Genomic DNA, 12,997 nt, shown 5'->3' with positions numbered 1-12,997 from the left:
ACAGAGGAGTTAAAGTCATACAGTCAAAGGTGTCAGACAAGCCCAAATTGAAAGATATTTCATAAAATAACTGGCCTGTTCTTTTAAAAAATGCCCGTGTCGTGAAGCACAAAGAAAGGCTTAGGAATTCTTCCAGATTTAAGTAGACTAAATGACAACTGAATGCAATGCATGACCCAGAATTTTATCTTGCTGTAAAAAATATTATTTGGGGGCACTGGTGAAATCTGAATGAGGTTTGTAAATTAGAAAATAGCATTATATGAATGATAATTTCCTGGTTTTGATCATTGTACTATGCTTCTGTGCGACAATGTCCTTGCTTTGGGGAAATACGTACCAAAGTATTTAAGGGTATATAAGGGCTTCATCTCTAAAACCAACTCTGAAATGAGTCAGGAAAAATGTTATAGGTAGGTAGCTAGCTATAAAGTAAAAATGATAAAATGTTCATATTTAGGGAATCTAGGTGGAGGATATACAGGAATTCCTTTTATTCTTGCAACTTTTCTCAACATTGGAGATTATGTCAAGATAAAAAGTTAAAGGAGAAAGAAAACAGGTGTCATAGCAGGGAAGGCAGGGGACCTAGAGCGCATGTGAAACTGCCAGTTCCCATTTGTCGGTCCCCTCTGGCGGCCAGACTGTGCTGTGGCTTCATATGGGTAACCTGTTCCATCCTCCCTGCAGTCTGTGTGGAGATTCTTATGATCCCCACTTCACAGATGCAAGTCAGAAAGGTGATGGGGTTTGCTCTAGGCTCTCCAGCTACTTAGGACAGTTCCCGGACTAGAAAGTAGATTCTCTGATTTCAAGGTCTGTGCTCTTTGCCTCAACCCCACTGTTGACTCTGAACTTCAGGGAAGAGTGGGGTGGGCAGGACAAGACTACTTCCTGGAGCAGCGGTGGAGTGAGGGCCCTGGGACAGAAACAGACAAGCTCCATTGCTGGATGGAAAGGGGTATTATCCCAGGTTTCTGCAGGGAGCAGAGCCTGCAGTGCCAAGCAGGATATGCTGGCAGGAGGGAGGGGGCCTCCAAAGCTAGGTAGAGTTGCAATGGTAGCCACAATGGCTGCCAGGAGGGGAGCCACAGGCTTGGATGCCTGGAGTGACCTGGGGCTGCGTAGGGTGGGCATTAGGGGGCAGAGGACTGGCCTTAGCGGAGGAGCTCTCTGGGAGATGGCGGGAGTGCTCCAGAGCCAGGCTCAGCCTGCCGGCTGAGCTGGAGGCATTGGTGGGACCAGGAGCTGGGGGCTTGGCAGTTTGGAAAAGGCCACCTGCTGGCTCTGAAAGGCCACCTGGCTTGAGATAGGTGGGATAGGAATTGCTGTGGACTTGGGTGTGGCTGGCAGACCTCCTGGGGGGTCCGTGTGAAGAGGAGGGCTTCTCTCCTGGATGCAGGAAGCACTGAATGACCTCTGGCAGTCCCTCCCAGTCACCCGGACTGTCTGGCTTTTCCCCAGATTAAAGAGCTGAAGGTAAGTGTCTGGCAGCCAGATGAGTCAGACGGGGAGGCTGCCTCCTTCCACTGTCAGCCCGCCCAGGGTAGAGGCAGGGTAGGGATTTGGCCTGTCTCCCCTCAGATGTCCCCTCCGCACCCTGAGATTTGAGGGGAACACATGAACCGAGTGAAATGGTTTATTTTGCCGGGTCCCCTGTGTATGTCTGAGTGTGCGTCAGTGCGTGCGGGCGGTCGCAAACATCATCCATTGTAAAATATCAGTGTTTTCATGGGTGAGTAGTAATTACTGGGTAATGCTTTAAAACCTTTCCTGAAGGAGTGCAAAGCTGTTTTTTTCTAAAGTCAGGAGTACATTAAAAGGATTACCATGTAGATTTGATTTTTAGATAACACTAAAATGGATCCCAAATGGACTTCAGCGAAGGGATGCTATCTCCTTAATGGAAAGTGCATGGCCGGAGGCTCAGCTCCCAGAGCCAGGCAGGGGAGGGAGGCAGGGAAGAGGTGTCTGCAGGGCCGACTGGTGGGCTGGTGGGGGCTGGAGAGGGAGGGCAGGAGGGAGAGCCCAGACCCTCTGGGGAGCAGGAGCCCGTACATGCACCCAGAGAGCCCCCTTACCTTTCCAGGAGTGTTTTCAAGCTTCCTGGACTAGCCCAGGGAGATCAAACAGTGTGGGGAGGAGTGAGACTTCTCCCAGGAGCAAACGTAAAGAAGGGAGGAGTAAGTGAGACTTCTCCCAGGACCTCTACCTTTTCCAGGCAGAGAAAGCTCAAGGTCCCCAGATGCTCTGAGACCTAAGCCAGGCTGGCCCTGGTATTCTGTGTCTCGGTGGACATCAGATGCTGGCAGACGCCACGTGGCTTCTTACGAGTTCTCCAGGGCCCAGGAAGCAGAGTTCAGCACCCTGAAGCAAGGTGCCCAGACCTTACAGACACCCAGCCTGGGCACATGTGGTGGTGGGGGACCTGGGGCCACTAGCTGGTGGCTTTGCTCCTCATGACTTCCTTGGGTCCTCTAGGTGCCAGGTCCCACCGGTAATGGAATTGCCGGCTAGTGCTGTGGCTCAGCCCTGCAGGCTCAGCAGCCAGGCATTCCGCGGCCCGAGCTTAGAAGGCCAGTCTATCCAGGATCCAAGTCAGAGGAAGATGGAGCAGGGTAGATGCTCCTCGTGCTGAGATCCCCCATCATTTGGGGGTAAAACATAGTAGGCCTAGTGTACCCCCTGAGTATGGATGTTCCAGCCATTCACCACCCCCACCAGTGAGAGCACAAGTATGGAGACCTGGCTGCTAGGGAGGGAGCCAGCCCTGCTGCCAGTCCAGGTGAGCAAAGGGAAATCAGCATGGGGGGGCTATACTAGAGGGCTGGCCTGAGATTTTCCAAGTTGGTAGATATGCTGGCAGGGTGCTCCCTCCACAGGCCCCAGAGACAATAGCCCCACCATGGGACTGCCAGACCTTCCCACATCCAGCTCTCTTAACCCCTTCCCCATTTGCCCACACCTAGTTCCTCCCTGTAGGCTAGGCCTGGAAAGGAGCCCCTCAGGCTCCCCTTAGCTCTCAGGGGTGCCTGGTCCCCAGCTGGCCTCCACAGGCTCCTCAGAGCTGTGACCAGGCTGGACCCCGCCAGAGGAGACATAGGTAGGCGTGAGCACAGACTCATCCTGAGCCCCATCACTCTCTTAGACCAATTAACCTTTGGAGCTGCATTAAGGAAATTAGGCAGCAAACTTCCCAGCTAACAGACAGCCCTGCGAGGCCTGGAGGAGGGAGGAAGAGAGCCCACAGCAGCCCATAGTGCGTCCTCCCTGCCCTCACCTGTCCTGATGCGCCTGGGCTTGGGCGGCACCCCCTGAGTCCAGGGGCCACCCCCCTCTCCAAGAGAAGTCTGAGGAGGCAGTGAGGCTGAGAGAGCACAGGAAGGGGAAGGGCCCCTTGGAACTAGCTTCTTTAGTGGCCTACACTAGCCCCTTGGACTGTCTGAGCCTCAGTTTCCCCCTCTGTAGACTGAGACCATTTGCCTGGAAGAACTCTGAGGGCCCATCTGAACTGACATCTGAGATTTTGAGACTGAGGCCTCTTGGAGGTTGTGGTTCTCCTCTGAAGCCTGAGGAAGGGTCGTACCTAGAATTAGGAAGGGAAAGGAAGCAGCTGAAATTCTGAGGTGGGGCAATGTGGGGGGGTTGGGAGCGGAACCCAGAGCCCTGAGGAGTGCAGGGATCCCTTGGAAAGGATGGGGCCAGGAGGGGGGCAGACTTCAGGGGCTTGTTGGAAAGCTGGGAAGCAGGAAGGGGTGGGATGTTCCCTCCAGAGTCAACCTGTCCGTCCACTGGAGCCTTGGTGAGGGAAGGAACACCTCCATCCCAACCACCTTCATTAGAGGCTCACAGGTCCCTCCTCTCCCCATCACCCATCCAGGGTGGGACTCTGAGACTCCCTGCACTTTCCTCTAAGCCTACACTCATGCCTCAGGGCTCCACAGGGATGTCCAGGCTCCCAGATGACACCTGACATCTGTCCACATCTCCTCAACTGACCCTCCCTGTGGTCACTGCTTGTGGCCCCAGGGTCGGGCCAGGAGCCTGTGCTTCTGTGCCCATGCATGCATACACCTGCACTCCGTACCTGCGTGCGTGGGTTTGAGTGATACAGGTGTTTGCCTGCTGGGAGGTCTGCCCCTCTCTCAGGTGAATGCCAGGCTGATATTTCAGCCCCTTGTACTTGGTACTTTCTTGTATGTTGAGAAGCTCACTTGGGCCCTGGGAGGAGGCCAGTGGCTCAGACATTCTTATCCTGGAGGGAGGAGCAACGATCCAGAGACTGGGAACATCCACTCCCTCAGGCCAGGGCAGGTAGCAAGTTTAAAGCTAGCTGGAAACATTTATGAGGAGAGCCCCAACTAAGCTAGGCCCAGCTTCCTCCTGCAGGCACCTGCCAGGAGCGCGAGGTCCTGCTCCCTCCTGGGAGTGTCACAGGGGCATCTTACTTTCGTCTTGACATCTCCATGGTTCTACATGAATAGACTAAGAGGCTGTAGCCTGACTTTCGGAATTAAAATGCATAAATGCACAAGCTGTGTGAGAAAGTCTTGAGGTGCCAAAAAGACCTGGGAGTTCTAGTGGACCCAAAGCCCATTAATGAGATTTCATTCTTAGGGTTGCAGAAAGAGCCTGTAGGATGGTGGCTGCATAAGGAGGCCTTCAGGCCTCCTGTAGATCAGACCACAGAAGGGGTCATGGCTGCATGAGGTGAAACAACTCGGGGGTAGGCCTTGGGGTTGTGTGTGTGCCCTGCAGCAGAGCAAATGCGGTGTTCCCCAGTGCTGCCTGCAGCTTTTCAAGGGACCTTCACGGGGCGGGGAAACAAGCTGTCCCATGCAGCCCAAAGGACAGGACCTAAGCCCAGGGAGGAGGTAGGTAGCTGGGGAGAGAGCGAGGGCTCCTGGGAACCCCAACCCTGGTTGGGACAGTAGGGAGAAGCAGTGGGTTCCCATTCCCAGAGGGCCCAGAGCTGGAAGGCCTACCTGTGTCCATCTGTCTCTTGTCTGTCCATCCAAAGGCGTGCCGATGCTGTCCGTCCAGCCCAAAGGGAAGCAGAAGGGCTGTGCGGGTTGCAACCGCAAGATCAAGGACCGCTACCTGCTGAAGGCGCTGGACAAGTACTGGCATGAGGACTGCCTCAAGTGTGCCTGCTGCGACTGCCGCCTGGGCGAGGTGGGCTCCACCCTCTACACTAAGGCCAACCTCATCCTGTGCCGCCGCGACTACCTGAGGTGGGCCTCCCACTGCTCCATCCTCCAGCGCCCAGCGTGGCCCACCCCGCCCTAGACCCACTACCCCAAGTGCATGGCCTGTGTGTGCACTCATCCCAGACTGTCCTGCCCCTGGCCTTCCGTCTACCCCAGCCATGCCTTTAACTCCTGGGCCTCAGTGGCCAGCACAGGTCCTGGGCAGGCATTTATAACCGCGGGCATTTATAACCTGAGATGAGTTTCCCTGGGGCACCAGCGTGGCCCTGCCCCTGCCTTTGTCAGGTGCTCCTGAGCCACTCTGTCCCTGGAATCTGGGAGGGGACGCCTCAGAGGGACTTCCAGGAGCAGGTGGGGAAGCTATGATTGCCCTGGGCCCTCCTTCCTACCTCTCCCCAGTACCTAGCTCCCCCACCTTTCCAGGAGGGCCCTGGGATTAGATACCGCAATGCCTGGGGAGCCCAACCCTGGGAGAAGGACCACTGATGTTGGAGCTGAAAGACCTGGGTTTGAACTAGCTCTGAGCCTTTTGGCTTCTAACCTTCTCCAAGCCTCAGTTTACTCCTCTGTGAAGTTGTGAAAAGAATAAGGCTTCCTACCTTGCATTCCTCAGAGCTCTAACCCACCCTCCCCACAGCCTGGATCCTATTCCCTGGGGCTGCCTCCCCCAATTAACCCTCCCTTAGGCCACCTATGACATCAGCAAGGCTGGAAGGAGGCCACAGAGCAGGGGCCTTGGCTGAGACCCAGCACCTGCATTTGGCTCTCACGCAGGCTGCCGGGTGGTGGCTGGGCCTTGTGGAGAAGAAAGGCCCATCGCATTAATTAATAGGTCAGGCAAGGGCTTCTTGAGGCACCCTCTGCCCAGGTTTGGGCATGTTGGGGGGTGGGGTTATCAGCAGAGGCTCCCCTGCTTCTCTGAAGAGCCTAAGATTTACCTGCCTGCACCTTCTCTTTTAATTTCTGCCTCGACAGGAGTTGTTTTTGTTTTCTAAGTGGTGCAATAAACCAGGTTCTGTGACTCAGTGCTCCTGGCTGGGGCTGGAGGGGGGGTTAAGTCAGGGGTGCTTCTGCGGACTCGGCCGTCCGTGACCTGGAAAGGGCCTCCCAGTCTGGAGGTTTAGGACATCCCCTGGAGGCTGAACCTACCAGGTTGGGGGAAGTGGCAGACCATCTGATGAGTCCACAGGATGTGGAGAGGGAGGGCCATAGTGCAGGATGGGCTGGTCAGCAGAGCTGAAGCTCCCATAGGCATTCTGGGCCCTGCCAGCTACTACAGCCTGAAGGTATTGTCCCGGGCTCTGGCAGAGGCCAAAGAATGACTGTGGGGCCAGGTAGGCCAGTGGGCCAGGGTGGGGGAGGGACTTCCTTGAGCAGCTCAGCCCCAGAGAATTTCTGTCCAGAGCTTGTCCCCTCTGCAGCCTGCTCATTGGACTGGTGGCAAGAAAGGCCCCTCTTGGCAGGCAGATGCTGTGGCCCAGCCTTTGTCTGCCTTAATCTGAGCCACCAGGCAGCTCGGACTGATGAATAATGGAGTCAAGCTTGTCTGCAGGCGCCTGAGCTTGAGCTGGACAAATCAGGGATTAGAAGGGCTTCCCGCTTGCCTCGCAGCCCCCTTGCCTCACTTGGGGCTTGCTCGGCCGGCGTGTAGGAAAGAAGCTAGGACTGTGAGTGATGCACACACTTTCTGTCTCAGACCATTGGAATAGCCAGCCAAGATTGGCCTGCTTGGGGGGGAGTAAGCTCCCTGTTCCTAGAGCTTTGCAACCAGCAGTTAAGGGAAGGGTTGTCTGCCTCCAAGAGGCATTGTGCCAGAAGTCCTTAGAACTTTCTATTGACATCAATCCTGATTTTGAAGCATCTTTGAAAGGATCCTCTAGTCCAGCATCCACATTGTCAAGAAGGATAAACTGAGGTCCAGGGAAAGGAAAAAGGGACTTAGGGCAAGTCACACAGTGAGTTAGTCACTGAAAAAGACCTCCTCATAGGGTTGTCAGGAATAAATGAGTTGATCTTTGTAAAGCCCTTAGAACAGTGCCTGGTACATAGTAAACACTGTACAGGTGTTTACTACATGAGTTCTGACTAAGAGTTTACCGAAGTTTTCACAACAAGCCTGTAAAGGTTGTATTTCAGTCCAGTTTTATAGTTAAAATAAGTGAGGCTCAGAGAGACTTGATGTCTTGCCTGAGGACACACAGCCTGTGAATGGCAGATTGTCTCTAAAGTCTGGCCTGTGTGAATCTGGAATCCTGCTCACAACCCAGCCGAGTATTCTCCTGGTGATCCCAGCTGCTTGAGGAACCCCAGTAGGAACATAGCAGGGGGCCTAGTCAGCCCAGCCCTGGGCAGGCAGTGTCAGCTGACCCCGGAGCCCCTACATCCCCTCCCTGGGTGCATATGCCCCTTTCTCTAAAGCCTGATTTCATAGTAGAATTCAGATGCTGCTCTCTGTGCTACTATCCTCTTGCCCAGGCCCACATTCTAGGCCCACAGGAATGGGAGACAGGTGAGGCCATGGGTGGAGGCAAATCCCCTGCCCCCCCACCCCCACCCCAAGCTCCCTAGCAGCAGGCTCCTGAGCCCTCTGCACCCTTCCTTCTGCAGGCTTTTTGGCACTACCGGGAACTGTGCCGCCTGCAGCAAGCTGATCCCAGCCTTTGAGATGGTGATGCGGGCACGGGACAACGTGTACCACCTGGACTGCTTTGCCTGCCAGCTCTGCAACCAGAGGTGAGTGCGTGCTGGACCGCTAGGGGACCCAACGTACCCCGCAGACCCCCGCTGACTCCTGCTGGGACAGGCCAGGCTCCCTGTGGAGGTCTGCATGCCAGTGTGGGTTCTGTGTGTGCACACAGCTGCACGTGTGTGCTGTCCTGAGCACGCATGTGCATGTGTGCATTCTATGCATGCCTAAGCCCTGTAGTTTAGTGTGCGTGCTCCGGTGCTGTGTGCGCATGTTTGTGGGACGTGGTTCTGTGTGACTGTAATGGACAGGGGCTTGCATGAGCTTACTGTGTATGCACAGTGCGAGTGTCATGTGCATGTTTGTGTTTTTAAATGTTCATGTCCACATGGGCACGTGTACATGATGGAATTCATATGAAGGTGCATGTGAGTTTCTAAATTTCCATGTACAAATGGAGGTATGTGTGTGCTTGGTGTGCATGATGAGTATGTGTGTACACGGGTTCTGTGCACATGCCCTGTGCCCTTGTGTGTGTGCCGTGTGCCATGTGCCATGTGCATGCATGTGTGTTCTAGTGAGCAGGGCTCACAGACCCGGAAGGTGAATTCCCTTCAGGGAACAGCCCCTCACTGCTGACCCCTGTCTTGTTATTCTGTTTCCAGCCCAGCCTCCTTTCTGGTCTTTTGGCCCCTGCTCAGTGCCCCAGCCCTGTGGGAGGCCCCAGGGACCTGTGGAGCCAGAGCCCTCCTGGCTGGGGCCTAGCACCAGAAGGCAGGCCCTTTTCTCAGGAGCCCCCAGTTCAGGAAGGAGCTCATACAAGTATTCCCAGAGGGCGAGGTCTAAAGGAACCTGCAGAGTCTGGCTGAGGCTCTCGCAAAACCCACTGCTAGGAGGGCTCGGTGAAGTTGCATCGCCACCTGGTGGTTTGACTGGGATCTGCTGGGACCAGGCTTGTGACCCTGGGGTACCACTAAAGGTCTCTGCTACCCTGGGGACAGCTTTTAGGGAAGGGCTTCCAATACTTGAGGAAGACTGGGGGGCTCAAAGCAGAGCCTTCTTTGGGCAGGGGGAAGATGATGGGACAAGGTCATTTCCTTCTGATTCTGTTTAGAGAGTCTGTCCACAGATTCTGTTTAGAACAAGAGTACCCTTCGCTGAGCCATTCTTTTAAGTTGGAGAGGGAAACAGAGGGATGGAAAAATCAACCATTTTATCCTTTCCTCCTTCCCATCTCTACCTCTCTCCCCTCTGCGTCTTTTCCTGTTCGTTTTTCCTTCTCTCTCTCTTTCCCTCTCTGGAACTGGGGTAGGCTGTCAGCCCCTTCCCATCAACCCCACCCCTGCATGAGGGACCTGACTATGGAAGTCCTGTGGCCCAGGCTTGTCTGTCTGCCCTATATCCTGGGCTGCAGGGCCTGGCCAAGATCTGGACTGACCCAGGGACTTTTGGGGACCCCCTCTGGAAAGATCAAGGAGCAAGCTCCTCAGGACCTCACTTCCCACATGTCCACCTCCCTGCTGGGCTGGGTCCTGTCTGGAGCCCCCACCACCCGCTGGGACCTCTCCATGGCCTCTCTCTCCTGCTTGGATTTTCCAGATTTTGTGTGGGAGACAAATTCTTCCTGAAGAACAACATGATCTTGTGTCAGATGGACTATGAGGAGGGGCAGCTCAATGGCACCTTTGACTCGCAGGTTCAGTAACGCCCGGCGCCTGGCCTCCAGGCCCGTCTGTCCGTCTGCCCGCCCGCCCGCCCACCCACCTGGCCGGCCAGCCGCTCTCCTGCTGATTAGAACGCCTCCATCCTCGATGGGAGGGATGGCCCTCCTCCGCGCTGCCCGTCTGTGTGTGACCCCTCCTGGGGCCGGGTGGGGCCTGTACAGTCTGTCTTCTGTATATAAATGGGAACATTTATTTTATGAGAAATGTAATGCGATTTTATTACTGGCGTGGATTAAACTTATGAATGTTTCCGGGGAGGTTACTCTGCATTGATCACTGACATAGACCTGGGGCCCCTCCCCTCTGCTTGGGAGTGGGCAGGGCCCTCCCCTTGGCCCTTGGGACGGGGGTCATAGGGCAGGGCAGGGGCTGTCCCAGTGGGCTTTCGAGAGAAGAAGCTGGAGGGAAGGGGACAACCCCAAACACCCCAAAGCCAGAGGTGGGAACTGGGGTGTCCTTCCCTTCCCCTGGCAGAGCAGGCCCCCAAGATGAAGAGAGGCAAGATGAAACCCTCCCTCCCGTAAGTTCCTGTGTTATATCCCCCCACTGAGACACCCCTCCCCCCCGACTGCCCAGTGACCCAGTTCTGACCTTGACAGGACCCCAAATCCTGAGCCCCCTCCCATGAGTACCATCCTGAAACCTGTCTTTACTTTCAAGGTGATGGGCAGCGATTGCTGTCTCCTCCCAGCAGTTTGGGCCCAACCTGGGGCCTGGCTTTCTCCACTTCTGGGTGAGTGAGAACAATCCTGTTCCCCTGTAACAGCCCACACAGGCTGGATGCTTTCATTCGTTCAATCTGCAAACCTTCATCCACTCTGTCTCGGGCCTGTGCTGCAAGCACCAGACCTGATGATGAATCATGACTCAGACACAGTCCGTGCCCTTGAGGAGGAGGGAGAAAGCCAGGAAAACAAACAGAGCAACCACTGGGAGGACAAACAGTGTAGGGAGACCTGGGATGGGCCAGTTCCCTCCAACAGACACAGGACCACTTATGCTGACTCTGGAGAGGCAGAGACAGACAAGCCAGTGTGTGCACACTCAGGTACATGTGCTGGCTGGCAGGGCAGATGGATAAATAAATAGACGGATGTGTAGGCAGAGATAGGCAGGGACAGACACAGGCAAGCTGGCAGGCACTCAACTCAGACCAGAAGATAGCCAGACAGGGAGATACCCAGAGCATTTTCTGTCGACTGGCTGAGGCAGGGTAGCAGGCATTCTGTCTTGTGTTGGCTATAGTCACAGTGCCAAGAACAGAGACTGGAACTGAAAAGATATCACTGAACAGTATTTTAAAAGGGCTCCTTGAGTCCAAAGCCTAGACAGGGAAGGCTGTATGGACAGGCTCTTCCCAAATCAGGCCCCTTGCTTCTCCTTCACCCAGGACTGTTTTCATCTTGGCCATGGACCAGAGCCAACTTCTGCCTGCTCCTGAGCAGGGGATTGGCTGCCAGGGCGAGACAAGACTCAGACCTCACGTCACCCTGCCCCCAGGCCCGCTCCTCCACTTTGAGTGAAGTGGGAGGATGGCTGCACTTTTGTGGGCACTTGGAGAAGACCACATCTCCACGTTGTGGTTCTGGGGCCAGTGGCCCAGTCTGTGGGGAGGATTGCTGGGGCGAAAGATCTTGGGGTTGGAGTTCTCAACTTTGGGGCCGCCTCCTGTGAAGGAATTCCCCCCGTGTGTGAGAAAAAAAGAGAGGCAGAGAGCCAGTTGGCCCGGCTACTGTGAGTACTTTTGTGTGACATCAACTTGGGGAGCTGTCGGTATGTGACTATGTGAGATTGTGAATGAGTTTGAGCGTGTGAATTTGAGGGCTGCAGTCCGTAATGAGGAATTTTCCTTGGCTAACATGGAAAAGCAAATTATTTTCCTGGATTATAGCAGAGCTGCCCAATGCCAGACCCTGCCTGGGCCCTTAGGTCTCAGATGGTTGTGTCTACCCCAAGGTCCCCAACTCCTGACTTCAGAGTTTGCTGCAGAAAAAGTTGTAACCCAAGTTAATTACATGCTTATCGAGAGATAACGGAGCCACTCGAATGCAGTTTCTGGGCAATTACAATTGTTTCCAACAGAGTTACCATATTGCAGCCATGAAATAACATGTCATTTTGCAGTAATTATGTAATTAACTTGTCTCACCACTCTAGGTTGCACAACAATTAATTCACTCACAATGAGATAGACTCAAAGTCAGGCAGCCAGACTTTGAAAGCCCCCAAGAGCAGCGCTGACCTTCGAAGACGACCCCAGCCCCACTCAGCCCACCCCAGACCTTGCCAGGGGTCTCCCTCAGCTCAACATGGCATGGGGCATGCCAGGTCCAGCATGGTGCCTCCACTTATTACTGTCTCACCATTCTCATCCAGGAAATGGGAATGGTCTATTTCCCAGGGCAGCCATGAGGCTGAGATCTACACTGAAGTGCTGCGCTTCCGTGAGTTGGGGTCGCCATTCTGGACATGATGAGGTTCTGAGTAGGAGACCCTTCACCCAGGAAGTCTCAGAGCAGTCCAGAACTGCCCCCAAGAAGGGCCCACACAGACCTTGCCTTGGCAGGTGTGGAACCAGTAGCAGGGAGGGGAGGGAGCAGAGAGGGAACCAAGTTCTCTCTGTGGCAGAGCAGCTGTGGTGGGGCTGAAAGGGCTCTGTAGCCCTGGAGGCCAGGGCCTGTGCACCTGGAGAGGATTTGCAACCTCCAGGGGAACCCAGGAAAAGCCGGACTGTCCCCAACCCATATGAGAAACCTGGTTAAGTATAGAGCATGAATGGTCCTCGCCTGGTCCTCCTTAGGGCTGCAGAGGGTTGGGATACACGGGAGCCAGGGCTGAACATGAACCATTAGCGGCTGCCACAGCTCAATCCTCACCTGGAGTGTGTGGGTGGTGAGGACTTATACTGTAAGTATGTACAAGTCCCCTATTCCTCAACCATCCTGGGGATCCCATCTCCCCTCCTTCCTTGGGGGCCTGGTATTAGCGATACCCTAACAAGAGGCCTGAGACCCATGGAACATGGCAGCTGCTTATACCCCCACCACTTGGTCTGAAGCTGGACCACAGTCTGTGTTTGGAATGAAGTTTGATTCTAATCTTGACACTGCTGCAGGGCCCAGCATGAACTCCCACAGGGGTCTGCTCTTCTCCTGGGCCTGGTCCCAGACACTCCTCCACATCTTAAGACAGGTAGGGGCCATGGGCAGAATCCACGTGAAACTCCAGCCTGGAAAACTCATCTCTACATGGAGGTCATTGTTCTCTCCCTTAAAACTGTCAGAGATGGTTAATGGCCAGACTAACTAAATCTGATGCTGAATAATTCCCAGCACCACCCATGTGGGAATACTGCCACCAAGTGAGGGTAGGTTGAG

The 12,997-nt window shown here is 54.7% G+C and overlaps 1 protein-coding gene across 3 annotated transcripts in view; it reads left to right on the top strand.

Moving 5' to 3' along the window:
* LMO1 (LIM domain only 1) overlaps nt 1-9,877 on the top strand; it is a 41,305-nt gene extending 31,428 nt beyond the window's left edge. For all 3 annotated transcript variants that reach the window (XM_074335949.1, XM_074335948.1, XM_074335950.1), the window contains 3 exons: nt 5,021-5,234; nt 7,818-7,943; nt 9,496-9,877. In XM_074335949.1, coding sequence (XP_074192050.1) covers nt 5,021-5,234; nt 7,818-7,943; nt 9,496-9,601 — 446 coding nt within the window. In that variant the 3' untranslated portion in view covers nt 9,602-9,877. The remainder of the gene's footprint in view (nt 1-5,020; nt 5,235-7,817; nt 7,944-9,495) is intronic.
* The last annotated feature ends 3,120 nt before the right edge of the window (nt 9,878-12,997 follow it).

This window comes from Rhinolophus sinicus, linkage group LG06, assembly GCF_036562045.2.
Source record: "Rhinolophus sinicus isolate RSC01 linkage group LG06, ASM3656204v1, whole genome shotgun sequence".
Classification (NCBI taxonomy): Eukaryota; Metazoa; Chordata; class Mammalia; order Chiroptera; family Rhinolophidae; genus Rhinolophus; species Rhinolophus sinicus.
This window is presented reverse-complemented; position numbering and strand designations above follow the sequence as displayed.